Source organism: Trachemys scripta, chromosome 3 (assembly GCF_013100865.1).
Source record: "Trachemys scripta elegans isolate TJP31775 chromosome 3, CAS_Tse_1.0, whole genome shotgun sequence".
NCBI lineage: Eukaryota > Metazoa > Chordata > Testudines > Emydidae > Trachemys > Trachemys scripta.
The window spans coordinates 36,399,921-36,414,442 of NC_048300.1; the positions used below are offsets into that span (position 1 = coordinate 36,399,921).

The following is a 14,522-nucleotide window of genomic DNA, read 5'->3' on the forward strand; positions in this document are numbered from 1 at the left end:
GGGGCCAGGGCCCCGTGGAGTGTCCTCTTTTTTTAATGTTTAAATATGATAACCCTATATTTAACCCCAGGGGTTGGCACAGGAAGTTGTCTGGACAACAATACTTTGGCTTGGTGCAAGGCCAGGCTTTGCTTGATCTCTGACCCCAGCCTGACTCTGATCCTGACTCTTGCTTATGGGACCTGGCTCTTGTTATCCCTCCAGCTCCTGCTTGGCAACTGCCATACCAAGTGGGCCAAGCTATAACTGCTAGGCCAGATTGCCTATGCCCCATTCCCTTCCACACTCCTTGCTCCATTACAGTGTTACCAATTTTATCACAATTCTTGCAATATTCTGTGTTTTTTCTTAAAGCCTCAGCTCCTAGAATCATGCAATTACTTTTTTTTTTTAAATTAAAGCAAATTTCTAGCCTTTGTGATTGCAGAGGAAAGCTTGAAAACATGAACCCTAAAAGCTCAAAAAATAACATACTATACCTCAAAATAGCACCCTGGAACCCCCATATTCACCACTGTGATATAATTATGATATGTTTTGAACAAAGTATGTCTTATGAGGTATCATTTTGTAAGTCTTGATCTGCTGAACAATAATATCCTGTTGGATTGTATGTACTACCATTATATGTGAAGTTATAAAGTATTGCTATATATGTTACTGCAATATGTTGTAAAGTTGGGAACACCCACGGCCAGCCTTCTAATTACAACAAAGACATAGCCATCACTGGCCAGACGAGCATTAATGGCTCATCAACACACAATCCATTATTCCAGAGGCTTGTCGGAGATGGCACGTAGGCCAGGGGGGCAGACTAAGCCACGTCACAGCAAAGATCTTTCTAGCAGCTGGAAGAAAGTATAAAAGAGACACAGTGACATCATCACCCTCCACCCCCAATCTCAACACCTGGAAGATGTCTGCAAGAAAAAGACTCTGAACTGGGAAAGTTTGGTCCCAGGCTGGAAAGTGGCCCTGTCTGTGAATTGAGGAACTGTAACCTGCTTGTACCATCTGTTAAGATGAGACATTTCCTGGCTGAAATATTGCTTAGTCTGTTAAAGTTAGAATTTAGACTGCATTTCTATTTTATTTCTTAGATAAATACTTTGATCTCTATGCCTGCTACTTAGAATCACTTAAAATCTGTCTTTCTGTAGTTAATAAATCTGTTTTGTATTTAACCTAAAACAGTGTGTTTTGGAAGACATACTTAGGAAATCTCAGCTCAGATTACAAAGGCTGGTGTTGTTGACCTAAGGACTCTGACCTGTCAAAGAAGGCCTGAAATTGTATAAAAGACTGTTGCGTCTTGATCCTGTCATCTCAGATATGCTTTAGGTTTCATGCAGGGGAAGCCTAAGCCACAAAGACTGAGATCCCAGTTCTGACTGGACCACCCTGAAATATAAACACTGGACTATAACCTATGAACTATTTCTGAAAGAACTCTTTGCAACTACAAAGCTCACCATCTCTGCTATGAATCTGAACCTCAAGAATTGAACTCATGTCTATGCATACTGATCTTATAACCATACTCTCCCTTTTCTTTTTTAATAAATTTTAGTTTAGTTAATAAGACTTAATAAGTGTGTATTTGGATAAGATCTGGAATATTCACTAACCTGGGAGATAATGTGTCCAATCCTTTGAGATTGGTAGAACCTTTTTTGTATGATTAAGATTTTCATTAATCCTCATCATATCTGACTTGGTTGACTTGGTGGAGGGCGGAGGCTGGGTTACTTTAAGGGAACTGCGTTGTTGACTTCTGAGTAACCAGTGAGGTATAACAGAAGCTGTTTTGTGCTGACTTAGTAAATCTAAGTATTGGAATATCCACCAGCTTTGGGGATTGCCTGCCCCATTCTTTGCAGTGCACCCTAACTGACCTCAGCTGGGTCCCCTGGGATTCCGGTTACACACATTTAGTACAAAATAATTCCCATTCCAAATTTTTTTATTACAAAAAGATACACACTGTATGATGTTAAACAGGAGTCTTGTTTTGGCCACTACTCAACAACAAACAGAGGGGGGGGGAGGGGAGAAGAGTGATGTTACTGTCAAATTCCATTTGCTTTTAACTTTGTCAATTACATAAAAATGGAAACTTTAAAACAACAGTGAAAGCCAATAGCTATATTTCTTTATTACACTTTTGACTCCTCCCTAGAACTAATTATTTCTATTTTATTGTTAAACCTACAAAAATCTACTCTGGACCCAATTCGGCAGTAGAGCTGGTAAGAACAATTTTATTTCACAAAGCATGCTGTTTTGTCAAAGACAACACTTTTTCAGAGAGATGTACTGGTTTCCACAAAACTTTCATCTGGATGGTTTATTTGGGAGGTGGTGTGGATATTGAAAGGTACTTTACTGCTATTGGTTAGGGTACTGGCCTGAGATGTGGAAGAGACAGGTTCAAGTCCCTGCTCTGACTATTCTGAAGTGATGTGGGATAGAAAAACTGTGTTTTGAATCAGGCAGAGCAGCAAGATGAACCTGCATCTCCCACATCTCAGCCAGTACCCTAACTACCCACAGTTCCATTTCTGCAAAAACTTTTTAAAGTTATCAATCTAATGAGAAACCTTGAAGTTGCCATTAAATGGAATTGTTGTTGTCTGGTCAATTCTATTCAGCAGTATATTTTAGCTACATTGAACTACAATGACACTGTAAAGCAGACATAAATCTGAGCTAGCCAGCCAGGTTTACAATTGTTTTGCATCATTAGAGCAGCAAAACGTAGCTGCAGCGTACTGGTGAATTTGGCGCTCTGTATTAATATGTGCCTGCAATCTGGTGCAATATCACACAACTTTTGGATACAGAATTCGAATGCAGACACAGACGACCCACATTATTTGCATTCTATGACTATATGTTCCTAGAGCCATAGACTGCTAATTTTTGACATGGTATTGATCTGCATGGTATTTCTAGTACAAGGGAAAGGTAGTGTATTTCTCATGGACCGAGTGCTTGGTTTCAATTTTTCTTCTACAGGATATAGCAACCTGAAATTCATACCTGCTAATTACTTTTCCCATTTGCACTGTATGTTGTAAACCACTAGTAGTTAATGTATGGTGAAAATGTACTTTTCTGTATACAGCTCGTTACATCACATATAAATGTAAGCCTGAATGGCCTCTAATATAGGGAAAGTCATTTGAATTAGACATTCCCTACTTATAAATAAAACAGCAGGCAAACCTAGGATAAAATACTGGTTACAATGGAGGGAAAGAATTGTTCTATTTTTACTTTCCTCTGAAGGAGGCTTCTCTTTAATTTTATGCCCCTTTATAATTTTCCTAATAAAAAAAAGCCCCCACCATCTCCTGCTGTTTCTGGATCCTGGTCTCTGCATGAATTAGTAATTCCCAAGGTTGTGCTTGTACTCAGTGGCAGTCAAGGCCGCCTGGGGGAGAGGGTGGAGGAGTGGGGCAATTTGCCCCAGGCCCTGGGCCCCACAGGGGCCCCTGGAGCGGGGTCCTTCACTTGCTCCGGGGGCCCTGGAAAACTCTCGGGGGGGCCGGGCCCCCAGAGCTTCTTCCACTCCAGGTCTTCGGCGGCAATTCGGCGGCGGGGGGTCCCTCCACTCCAGGACCCGCCGCCGAAGTGCCCCGAAGACCCGCGGTGGGGGGTCCTTCCGCCCCAGGACCCGCCGCTGAAGACCCCAGGCCCCCAGAATCCTCTGGGCAGCCCTGATGGCAGTGGACAGGTCTACACTTAAAATGCTGCATTGGCGCAGTGAGCTAAGTGGGGAAACTTTTCCACTGTCTGAAGCAAGACTGGTCTCATCCCCTATTATCAAATAAAACTGTCTATATAAATTATTAATTTTAATAGAATAAGACCTACCTTCTCTGCTAACAGCTCTCTGATTTTGCTTGCCTGGAGACGAAATTTCATCAGCTGTGACTCCAGAGTTACACATCTTTCTTTCCAATTTCCAGCTCCTTCTGACTCTGAAAAATCTGCCATAATTATGCTGGGGGAAAAAAATCAGATTGCCTTTAATATGTCTGGGTCTATTTTTTGTATACATATAACCTTGATTTTATGGAAATCTTAGGGGACACCTAAAACTTTTGTATATGGCTGTTCTATAAAAGCAAGGGGAAATATGATGGCCTACACAGGCACTTAGAGTAAAGGGATGTTTCATACTAAAGTTTACTTGTATTTATTTTCTAAGTTATTACAGAGCTGCACAACATTTTCTATTGATAAATGGGGAAACATCAACTGTCTTAACCTCTAGCTACTGTACACTATTTCATGCATAGAAGAAATTTGCAGAGAACTAAGCCTTTGTTAGGAAGGAAAACTCCTCATAGGGGGATAGTAGCACCAAAATAGTTAAAGTGGAAGCTAGCTTACTGGTTTAAAAAAAAAAACAGCTGTTTAAGTCCTCTAAAATCCAAATGCTTAAGGGGAATTTCTTGGAAATTGCTGTGTCTCATGAGAGCTTAGTGGTGCAAATTTGAAATCAGTTGAGCAAGGAGCTTCTGAGATACTTTTTTTTTTTTTTTAATGAACGTTAAAATGTTAGTGGTGGGTGGTTTGTTTGTTTTTTGTTTTGTTTTTTGTTTTTAAACACAAACAGCCCTAATAGAGAGCCCTATTGTAAGGCTGACACTGACTAAAGTGGTGCTCTAGTCCCTGCCCCTACAAATACATCATCTCCCAATACTTCCTCCCCATGGCTACTCCATCAGGCTGAGGGAGTGGGATCCAGGGCTTCCCTTCCCTCCACTGATCACTGAACAATGGAAAGAACCAGAACTCCACTCGTTCCCCAGGCTGCGTCCAGCAGTGGGGAAGGGGCTCTACACTCACCCTTCCCTGTCATGCTGCTGTTCCTTAGGTTGGGGGCAGGGGTGGAATGGGGGCAGGAGTGGAGCTCCCCCCGGCAAATCACACAGTTGGCACTGAGCTAGTAGACCCTAGGAGAGAGAAGAATTTGAGTAGGAAGAGTGAAAGGCGGTTTAGATTGGATATTAGGAAAAACTTTTTTCACTAGGAGGGTGGTGAAGCACTGGAATGGGTTACCTATGGAGGTGGTGGAATCTCCTTCCTTTAGAGGTTTTAAGGTCAGGCTTGACAAAGCCCTGGCTGGGATGATTTAGTTGGGGATTAGGTCCTGTTTTGAGCAGGAGGTTGGACTAGGTGACCTCCTGAGGTCCCTTCCAACCCTATGATTCTATTAAAGCAAGACAGGAAGAAGTCCAGGGCTGAGAGCAGTAAGGTGAGGGAAACTGCAGACCTTGGCTGCTTGGTAAAGAGCCCTGGACTGGAACTCTGAGTAGAGGGTGGGCCTGGGTTCCCCTACCAACCACTGACAAGTGATGTTGTGACTCAGGCAGTCTGCTAGTTCACTGCCCCTCACAGCAGGAGTGACAGGGTCAGAGCAGCAGGCATGAGGATTGCTGAATGATACTTGTCCAGAGATGCTTGACAAGTATTTCTCTTTCCCCCCCCCCCACCAAAAAAGGGGAAACCATGGTGTGACCTGGCAGGAGGGCTGAGTTGTGAAGTAGCTACACTGCGATTCCTTGAGCAGGAGGAGAGTGGCAAATGGTGGAAGAGAGGGAAGGAGTGAGTGAGATGATGGACTTGTGACTGTTGGGTGAGCTAATCCCCTCATTTGCCTGAAGGGGGTGCTGTTCAATGGTGAGTAGAGCACCTCTGTCCCAATGAGCCCCAATGTGTCTGACAATTAATGTTGCCAGACTATAGTAAGAAGTTTTGGCCACTGCACCCCTACATCAATCAATTTTGTGCCCCAGCCCCCACATTGACTCTGTACCCTCAACCCCAAATCAGTTAATTTTGTGCCCTCCCAGTTCTCTCTTCCAACCCAGTCCACCCACCAATTCTGCACTCCCCATTGCCTGCAGTCTCACATCTGCTCCGTGCTCCCAGAACACCTTTCCTCCTTGTGGAGGTGTAGAGGTTCTTCACCCATTGCCATGCCTGGTGGGAGGGCAGGTCTAAGAAGGTTCTCCTTTCTCCTGTCATAGGCCTGGGAGTGCAGCATTAGAAAGGAAGAGGGATGAGCAGAGAAGAACTTGACCTGTCTTTCACAAGAGAGGAGGAGGGAAGGAGCCCTAAGATATGGGCTTCTTTTTGCTACCTCCTTTACCCATCTCCCTTGTGAAAATATATTGCCTTCTCCATGTCTTCCTCTCCCTATCCAAAACCTGCTCTTGAGGAGAAGGGGGAGGGAGAGAGTTCTGCCTGCCTCCTGAAGCAGCTGTCATTAGCTGTTCTCCAGGAGGCAGAAAAGTAGGGAAGGCAGCCAATTTAAGGGGGTTTTCCCCTGTATAGTCTGAAAATTGCATGAATGCTGGACCTTCTCCTGTCCCTGTGAGACTGGCTCCAGAAGAGGCCAAAATTGCATCATTTGCAATACATTTGTGAGACTTGGCAACACTGAAAGAGGGAGGACTCATCTGTGTTGGAGAGGCAGAGAGATGGAGGGCAAGGAGATGACACAGGGGGAATGAAGGGACTAACGTTCATATGCCAGTGTCTTCTGTGACTGCAGTAATTGTGAATGGGTCAGAAGCAGTGGAGGGGGAGAGCTGAGCTGTGGAACATTGGGGGTGAGTGAAATTAACTGTCCAAAACCATAATTAATGCAGAGTCAAGGTTGCCTAGTGCTGAGACATGCCCTTCCAACATTTGGAGTGTGGCTAAACTTAAACTTCTGGTTTTCAGAAGTTTAAATTTGTGTTACCTTAACTTGTCTTTGCTTGACTTTCAGAGGATAAAGTTTAGCCACTCTCCAGGTGCTGGAAAAACAACATAAGGCACCCCTGGGCAACCATAACTCTGTGGTAACCAAGTTTTGGGGCACTTAATTCAAGTAGATGTTGAACTTAATTGTTCTGTGTTGCTTATGGATCTTGTTTGAACTAGTTCACATTGGCAACTTTGGCTAATACTCAGATACCTTCATGCTTTTTCCTATTTCATAAAATCTGTAAAGCCACTGTCCTTTACTTCAAATCCCTATTTAAGATTCACCTCTGCAGTGATGCCTACAAAACCATTTGCTGATCGTGGCTAAGTAGGTAACAAGCTGATTGTGCCTCTTCCTTTTACCACTACCTTGCTCTTACTCACTCCTTTGCACTTACTAACTTCCCTATTCCTTCCCGACCTCTACCTTACTTAAAAAAAATTAGAAGAAAGGAAGAAACAAAAACAGCCAACAACCAAATGTGATTGTCAAAGGCTGTGTCAATTCTTCACCATATTCATTTGCTTTCATGTTACATCCCCATTCCCAATCCTTCAAGTATCTGTCTTTTAGGCCCCAAAACAAGAAAGCGGTTAGGCATGTATTAAAGTCCATCCCTGCCCAGGAAAACACTTACACATGTACCTAGTTCCCCACTGAAGTCAATGGGACTTAAGCATGTGCTTAACTTTAATAGGAATGCTTTCCTGAATCAGGGCCTTAGACTTCAATCCTATAAACACTTATGCACGTTCTTAACTTTAAGCACACAAATTGTTCTATCGACTTCAATCTGACTACCAACATGAGTAGAGCTAAGCATATACATAAGTGTTTGCAGAACTAGGGTCTTAGACTGGAAACCTTCCAGGTTTCTAATTTCTTCACTCCTCACCCTACCTGATGAATCTTTGGAAGGCACTGTCTCTGACCCCCTTTACCCTTTCTGGTGCTGGAGAGCATAGCTTCAGGAGGCATGCTACTAGGGACCCAACCTCATGCTGTATTATCTCTTCCCAAGAATCTCTGCAGAGCTTCAAAAGGCATGATGTTCATTCTTTCCCGCCTGCCCACAACTGTCACTAGCTCCTCAAGTCTCCACTCTCACCCCTTATGCAGAAGCAAGAAGACGGTGCCACACAGGCAACTAATCTGCAAACTTTGCATGGGAAGAAGCAAATCCATGCAAGGAGAGTTCCATCCATGCACAAATCTGGGGGGACAATATAGGGATTGAAGACTTTCTTAGTGCTATTTGTCCAGTTAGGAATTTTTATAGTTGTGACCAAGTTTGGCCACAAAGGATGGAGTCAGATCAGCCAATGTTGGTTAACAGTGCTTATGGTTACTGGGAAGATGAACATTTATATAGTTATGGTTGTCATGGAAAAAGCGACAAAGAGTCCTGTGGCACCTCTAACAGACATATTGGAGCATAAGCTTTCGTGGGTGAATACCCACTTCGTAAGATGAATGACACTAGCTAACACGGCTACCCCTCTGATGGTTGTCATGGAGTTTTTGCTTCTCTCTAAGGGTACCACTGCAGGGTAGAGTTAAGGCTATTTGGGTGTTGCACAAACACAACATTTCAGTACACGGGTATATGTTAATGAACAGTGTGTAGGCTAAGTGGAACTTCTCAGTGTACAAGCTAATTAATATCCAGTTACTGTCCAAATATCACTGATATAAAGAGTGAAAATAAATGATCAGTAACAAGCATCCCATAAACATTATTTCCTATTTTCCAAAAGACATAAAGGGTTTTCGAAATATTTACTGGCACAAAATAAACTGTTTACAATTGTGGAGTGAATGATCTTACTTTGAATCAATGACTTCCTGTTTCTTGTTTGAATCCTCAAGGGAGGGGAAAAAAATGAGTTCATCTCTTGGCTTCACCCGAGTGTTCTGATTCAGCACTGTAACCTACATAAGTTTCCTTTTCTCTCCCTCCTCACTGTCTCCTTTTTTTTTTAATCTAAGATCTTTTGTAAACAAACACCCATTAAAATTGTAAATTGTAAGTACAGCATCAGACATTAATTGAAACAAGTTTGACGAGCCTGGGATGATTAAAAACTTTAAAAAAAAATCTTCTTGGTAAGTTTCTTCTCCACACACTTCAAGGAGCCAGAAAGAATGGAGATAGTTTTCCTTTCCTTATTTAAACAAAGTTTTGATTTTTATATCACCGACTTTATGATGTTTTTCAATGTCTTTTTAATACAACACTGTTTTCAGTTTAACAATTTGTATAAGCCTCCGTGTGGGTGGCTGGAGAGAGTGGGTTAGGTCTTCCTGTTTTACCAGGATTGTGCAGTTTTCAAAACAGTTTGTGGAGGATTTTCTCCCAGCTCCAAAAGATATAATCACTTTGAGCTATTAGGGTTCGGTGATACGTGGACCATACGTGCCTAATCTGAGGGACTCCAAATTCACAGGATTTTCAATGCTGCAGCTGTAAAAGTGATGTTGCATAGAAAGGATGAATGAAGAGACAGACCCTGCCTGGGAGTGCTCCAAGAAAGACATTTTTGAGCTTGTCATCAACCACTGTACTGAGCCATGAAGAAACATTGTTAACTTTGGTGGTTGTTTTTTTTATTGACTCCTTTTGTGTAATTCCAGGTTATCATAGAGAGATATCTTGAATTTTTAAAAATCCTTTCAAAAATTGATTTATAAAGGGTTTTTCTGTTCCCTTGTAGATTTTTATAAGGGTATGGTCATAAGAGTAGAAATCAACTATGCCTCGATCCTGCAATAAGCACTACATATGTGAACCCCTAAAGAGCTCCACTGGCTGAAATGGAGAACTGTGGGAGTGCAGAGGTCTGCCCACACAGAGCTCATTGCAGGATCAGGGCCTAACTGATTCTATAGCCACAACCCATTGTACACACAGCACTGTCAAATAAGTAAATGCTTAAAACAAAACTATTTTCACTAACTTTTAACTTATAGCATTTTAAAGTATAATTCCTTATTACAGTAGGAACAAGCTTTGCACTCACTAATGGGATTTGCAAGTTGGTGGTGTCAATACATACATACATTTCTTGAGTGTTAAGTGTGGGGGATTCTTCTTGGGAAAGGGCATATGGCACAGAGAAGCTTTAGTGAACGACAGACGTGTAGTAAGCTACTGTATCACCAAGCAGGTCTCAGTGTTGTCACTTCCACTTTAGGCAAGTCTTGTATAGACAGACAAAGTTGCTTTGGTGCATCAGTATGTTACCCCAGTGGATGACCTCATTATCACAAGGCAATGACATCATGACCCAAAGTGAGGGACGTCTGACACGTTATGACAGTGGTGGCCAACCTGTGGCTCCGGAGCCACATGCGGCTCTTCAGAAGTTAATGTGCGGCTCCTTGTATAGGCACCGACTCTGGGGTTGGAGCTACAGGTGCCAACTTTCTAATATGCCGGGGGGGGTGCTCACTGCTCAATCCCTGGCTCTGCCACAGGTCGTGCCCCCCTCCTCCCCTGAGCCTGCCATGCCCTCGCTCCTCCCCCTCCTCCCCCAGAGCCTCTTGCACACCACAACACAGCTGATTGGGAGCAGGAGCGACGCCAGGGTTTTTGCCGCCCTAGGCGGCAGCCCTCCTCTGAGCATTCGGCGGCGGGGGGGGTCCGCGTCTTTGGGGCACTTCGGCGGCGGGTCCCGGAGCGAGTGAAGGACCCACCGCCGAATTTCCGCTGAAGACCTGGAGCGAAAGGACCCCCCGCCGCCGAATTTCCGCTGAGGGCAGCATCCAAATCCTGCCGCCCTAGGCGACCGCCTAGGGTCGCCTAGTGGAAGCGCCGGCCCTGATTGGGAGGTGCAGGGAGGAAGGACGAGGGTCTGATCAGCAGGGCTGCCTGCCAGTGGGCGGGAGGCGCTGGAACAGGGTTGGGGAGCTGCTGACGTATTACTGTGGCTCTTTGGCAATGCACATTGGTAAATTCTGGCTCCTTCTCAGGCTCAGGTTGCCCACCCCCGCGTTATGATGTCCCGATCCTGACGCTATGACATCACAATCTGATGTCATACCATGTCCCCTGGCCGCCAAGCCATCTGCTTTGCCGCTGCCTGAGGCCGGACGAGGCTCCAGGGAGGGGGCCGCCCGCTGCCCCCACAGGCCCCGCCGGGAGCGGAGGGCAGGGGCTGCGGGAGCTCTGCTGCTGAGTGGCCAGGCTGTAGGGGGGAGCGGTCCCGCCCGCAGGAGGAGGCAGCCCCGGGGTCCCGGCCCCTGCGGGACGAAAGGGGGAAAGAAATCTCGTCAAACCTGGCAGGGCTCCGGCTGGCTGCTGAGCCGGAGGCCGGTCCCGCGCCGGGTCCCGTCTCTTGTCTCGCAGCTCCGGGCTCCGTTAGGGTCGAAGCCGCCGCGGCTCTAACCGCCTCCCCCGCGCCCGTCCCACGATCCCCGCGGCGGGCAGCGAGGGGCCTGAGCGGCAGCCGCGCCGGCCACTGAGGAGCCAGAGGCTGCCCGGCCACAGGCCGGCGGGCGGGGCCACCCGTCCCCTCTGGTGCCTGCGAAGAGGGGAGGCAGCTTCAGGGCACTGCTGGGAGGGAAGGTCCCAGTTCCTGCGGCTCCCTCCCAGGCAGAGCGAGGGGCTACGGGGCGTGGGACGGCTCCCTGTGGCCGAGGCCGCCAGGGTGCCCCGTCGGGGCACGCCAGGAGCACCTGGTTCCGGCAGGGGACTCCCTGTGTCGGTGCCCGTTGGGGGCACAGGACTCCCTGTGTCGGTGCCTGTTGGGGCATTGGGATCTCTGTGTTGTTGTCCACCAGGGCACCCCCATTGATGCATTGGGATCCCTGTGTTGGTGCCCACATCGGTGCCTGCCAGGGCACCCCTGTCGAGGTTAGGAAACCCCATGTCTGTGCCCACCAAGGGTACCCCCACAGGTGTGCAGGGACTCCTGTGTTGGTGCCCACCAGAGGCACCCCCATCAGGTTCCCCCTAGGGACCTCCTTGTGTCAATAGTACGGTCCACCATGCTCCGTTGGGGCATAGGGATCCTTGTTTCAGTGCCCGTCGGGGCAGAGGGACCCTTGTCGTGGTACCTGTCGGGGCACCCCTGTCAGGATGGAGGGATCCCTGTCTCAGTGCCAGCCCAGGGTGCCCACATCAGGGCACTGGGACCCTGTGTTGGAGGTCCTGCTCAACCCATGCAGCCTTGGGATGGAGCATGCTAGGTACAGCCAGACAGTGTTAGGTAATCTTAACTACAGATGTTGCTTTTAGCTCCCCCGTGTAATTACATGATTTTTTAACCAAAGTTTGGTGCTCTGAGTGAAGGCAGAGGACTCCTGACCTCTAACAGGAAAACCCTTGTATAAAGAAATTTGTATAATGATGTACCTTGTTTTGTTGCTTCAAGAACTCGAATTGGCTTTCCCCCTTTCCCACCAGTCCTGCACAGACATCAGTGGACCTATTCACAGTTAAATATACATGTAAGTCTCTACAGGATTGGAACACAAGAGGGTAATAAATACACTATTTAGAAACCTTTCATTAATGCTTTTCAATTTCCTTTGGGAATTTCCTACTGTTACTATCAAATCCTGGTTCTTTCACTTCAGTCATTTGTATCCTGTAATAAATTCCCTACCTTACACTTTTCCAAATATTTGAAGGAATCATTTAATGCATTGATCCAAATGGGCAGTACCCTGTGATGCTACAGGCTGAGACCCAGAAGGCCAAAAAGAAGACCCATTGACTCCACAAGGGTCTGTCCACATGGTTTACTTCATAGGAGTAAGACCAAAGTGTAAGCTGGAGAGCAGGTCACAAAAGGCATATCACTTACAATACACGTTAGAGAAATGAACATTCGCTATTTTCTCTATTTAATTTCTCCTCACTTTGACATAGTTGCATTTATTGTATTAGCTTTCCATAGCATAACTTTGGAATCTTGCAGGACAGTTTTCCTGTCCAAAAAAACCTAATAAAAATATTTTTAAAATACAAGACGGTTGCTTCTCCTCTGCTCCTCTTAAGTCTGAGCATTAGCCAGAATGCTAGGTTGAGGTTAATATAATTTGTAGTACTGAAATTAATTTTTATTAGTGAAACAGTTGTACGGTATAGTTGGTGCATAAAGAACTAACACAAAATGTAATTCGTTGTAATCAAAACTTTTGGAAGCGAATTGTATAATAACCTGCATTTCTATTGTAACTTTCATCCTAAGGGATCCTAAATCATATTATAAAGTTAACACATTAATATATCAACTATATACAAGAATGATGCTGCTATCTCTGTGCTGAAAATGCGGGGTGAATTTCAAGTAGGCCAGAACATAATTACCTGAGTTCCAGTTTGGCCAGAGTAATGGACATGAAATCCCTACTCATGCAAAAAGTTCCATGGATCCATAAGTAGCGAGAACATCAGTTTTATATCTCATCTGTTATTCCTATGTAGGTTTTAAATGTAAGAAGATGCAACAAAATGTCACATAAATCCATCTATTGATATGCAGATACAATACAATGAACATATGAATGGATATTGTGTATTCATATAATGATACTTGTACCTTTTCAGAATAATTTACCAATATAAATAAATGATTCATCCTCAGAGAATATTGTATGCGGAACTGATTACCCCATCTCAAAAAGGATATTACAGATATAGAGAGGGTTCATGGAAGGGTACTGAGAATGATTAAAGGCATGAAAGAATTCCTATAAAGAGAGTTTGAAAAGACTGCGATTGTTTACCTTAGATAAATAAAAGAGGACATGATAAAAATATATAAAATAATGAACAGTAGAGAGAAGGTAGATTGAGAACTTCTGTTCTCCCTGTCTCATAACACAAGAGCAAGGGGATATTCAATGAAATTAAAAGGTGGTTAATTCAAAGCTAATGAAATGAAATGCTTTTTTATATACAACATGTAGTTGGATTGTGGAACTCATTGCCACTAACTGAGACCAAGAATTTAGCAAGATTCTAAGGAGATACTGGACATTTATATGGATAACAAAAATGTCTGGAGTTATAATAGTTAATACTAAAAAAGTTTTGGAAGGACTATAAAATCTCATGCTTCAGGGGTTAAACCAATATTTAATTATTAGGAATTATGATGAGACCTTAACTGGCGAGAGATGGGGCAGATTATCCCACATCTGTCTACTATGAGCCATTCATTTTCCTATGAAGCATCCGTTGCTGGCCATTGTTCGAGACAGGATACTGGATGAGATGGACTATGGGTGTGATCCAGTGTGGTGGTTCCTATGTTTTTCCTTTATTTTTTATTCCTTTTTAGTTCATCCTTCACTCCAATTTTGTTTTACATTTTTTCTACATTATATGGATTTTTCTCAGTCTCTCTCTATTTTCCCTAAGAATAACTTAAAGACATCCTCCTGATTCTGAAGTTTATGAGCACCTCAGAAATGAGGGTGGCAGTGCTGTTAACATTATTCAGCAAAAAAAGTAGAATTTGCCAAATATAAACTCGGGTTGGAATTGTGAGTGATCACTAGGGAAGGGGTTTTGACTTTCATGACATAAAACTTGACTTTTAGGAGTTTTTTTCTCATTAAATAAGCAGACCAGTCCATGGCTGAGCAAGCTGTCTTCTGGTTACCTGTAGCTTTCTTAAGTGCTTGTGAGATACCAGCACTGTATTATCTGAGCACATAGCTCTTGATTACAGTGAAGAAATCTGACTGGTTTCAGACTGCCTGTTCCACTGTTAAGAAAATTGTGCTCCATCTGCTT

General features: G+C 44.4%; 1 protein-coding gene across 4 annotated transcripts in view; it reads right to left on the reverse strand.

The window, feature by feature from the left end:
- The window catches only part of PLEKHH2 (pleckstrin homology, MyTH4 and FERM domain containing H2), a 133,176-nt gene extending 121,937 nt beyond the window's left edge, over positions 1–11,239 (reverse strand). For 3 of the 4 annotated variants that reach the window (XM_034764446.1, XM_034764447.1, XM_034764445.1), the window contains exons 1-2: positions 11,051–11,239; positions 3,883–4,012 (exon numbers count right to left, since the gene is read on the reverse strand). In XM_034764446.1, the coding sequence (XP_034620337.1) occupies positions 3,883–4,005 (123 nt within the window). In that variant the 5' untranslated portion in view covers positions 4,006–4,012; positions 11,051–11,239. The remainder of the gene's footprint in view (positions 1–3,882; positions 4,013–11,050) is intronic. The other variant, XM_034764448.1, reaches the window with a different exon arrangement.
- Positions 11,240–14,522: the final 3,283 nt, after the last annotated feature.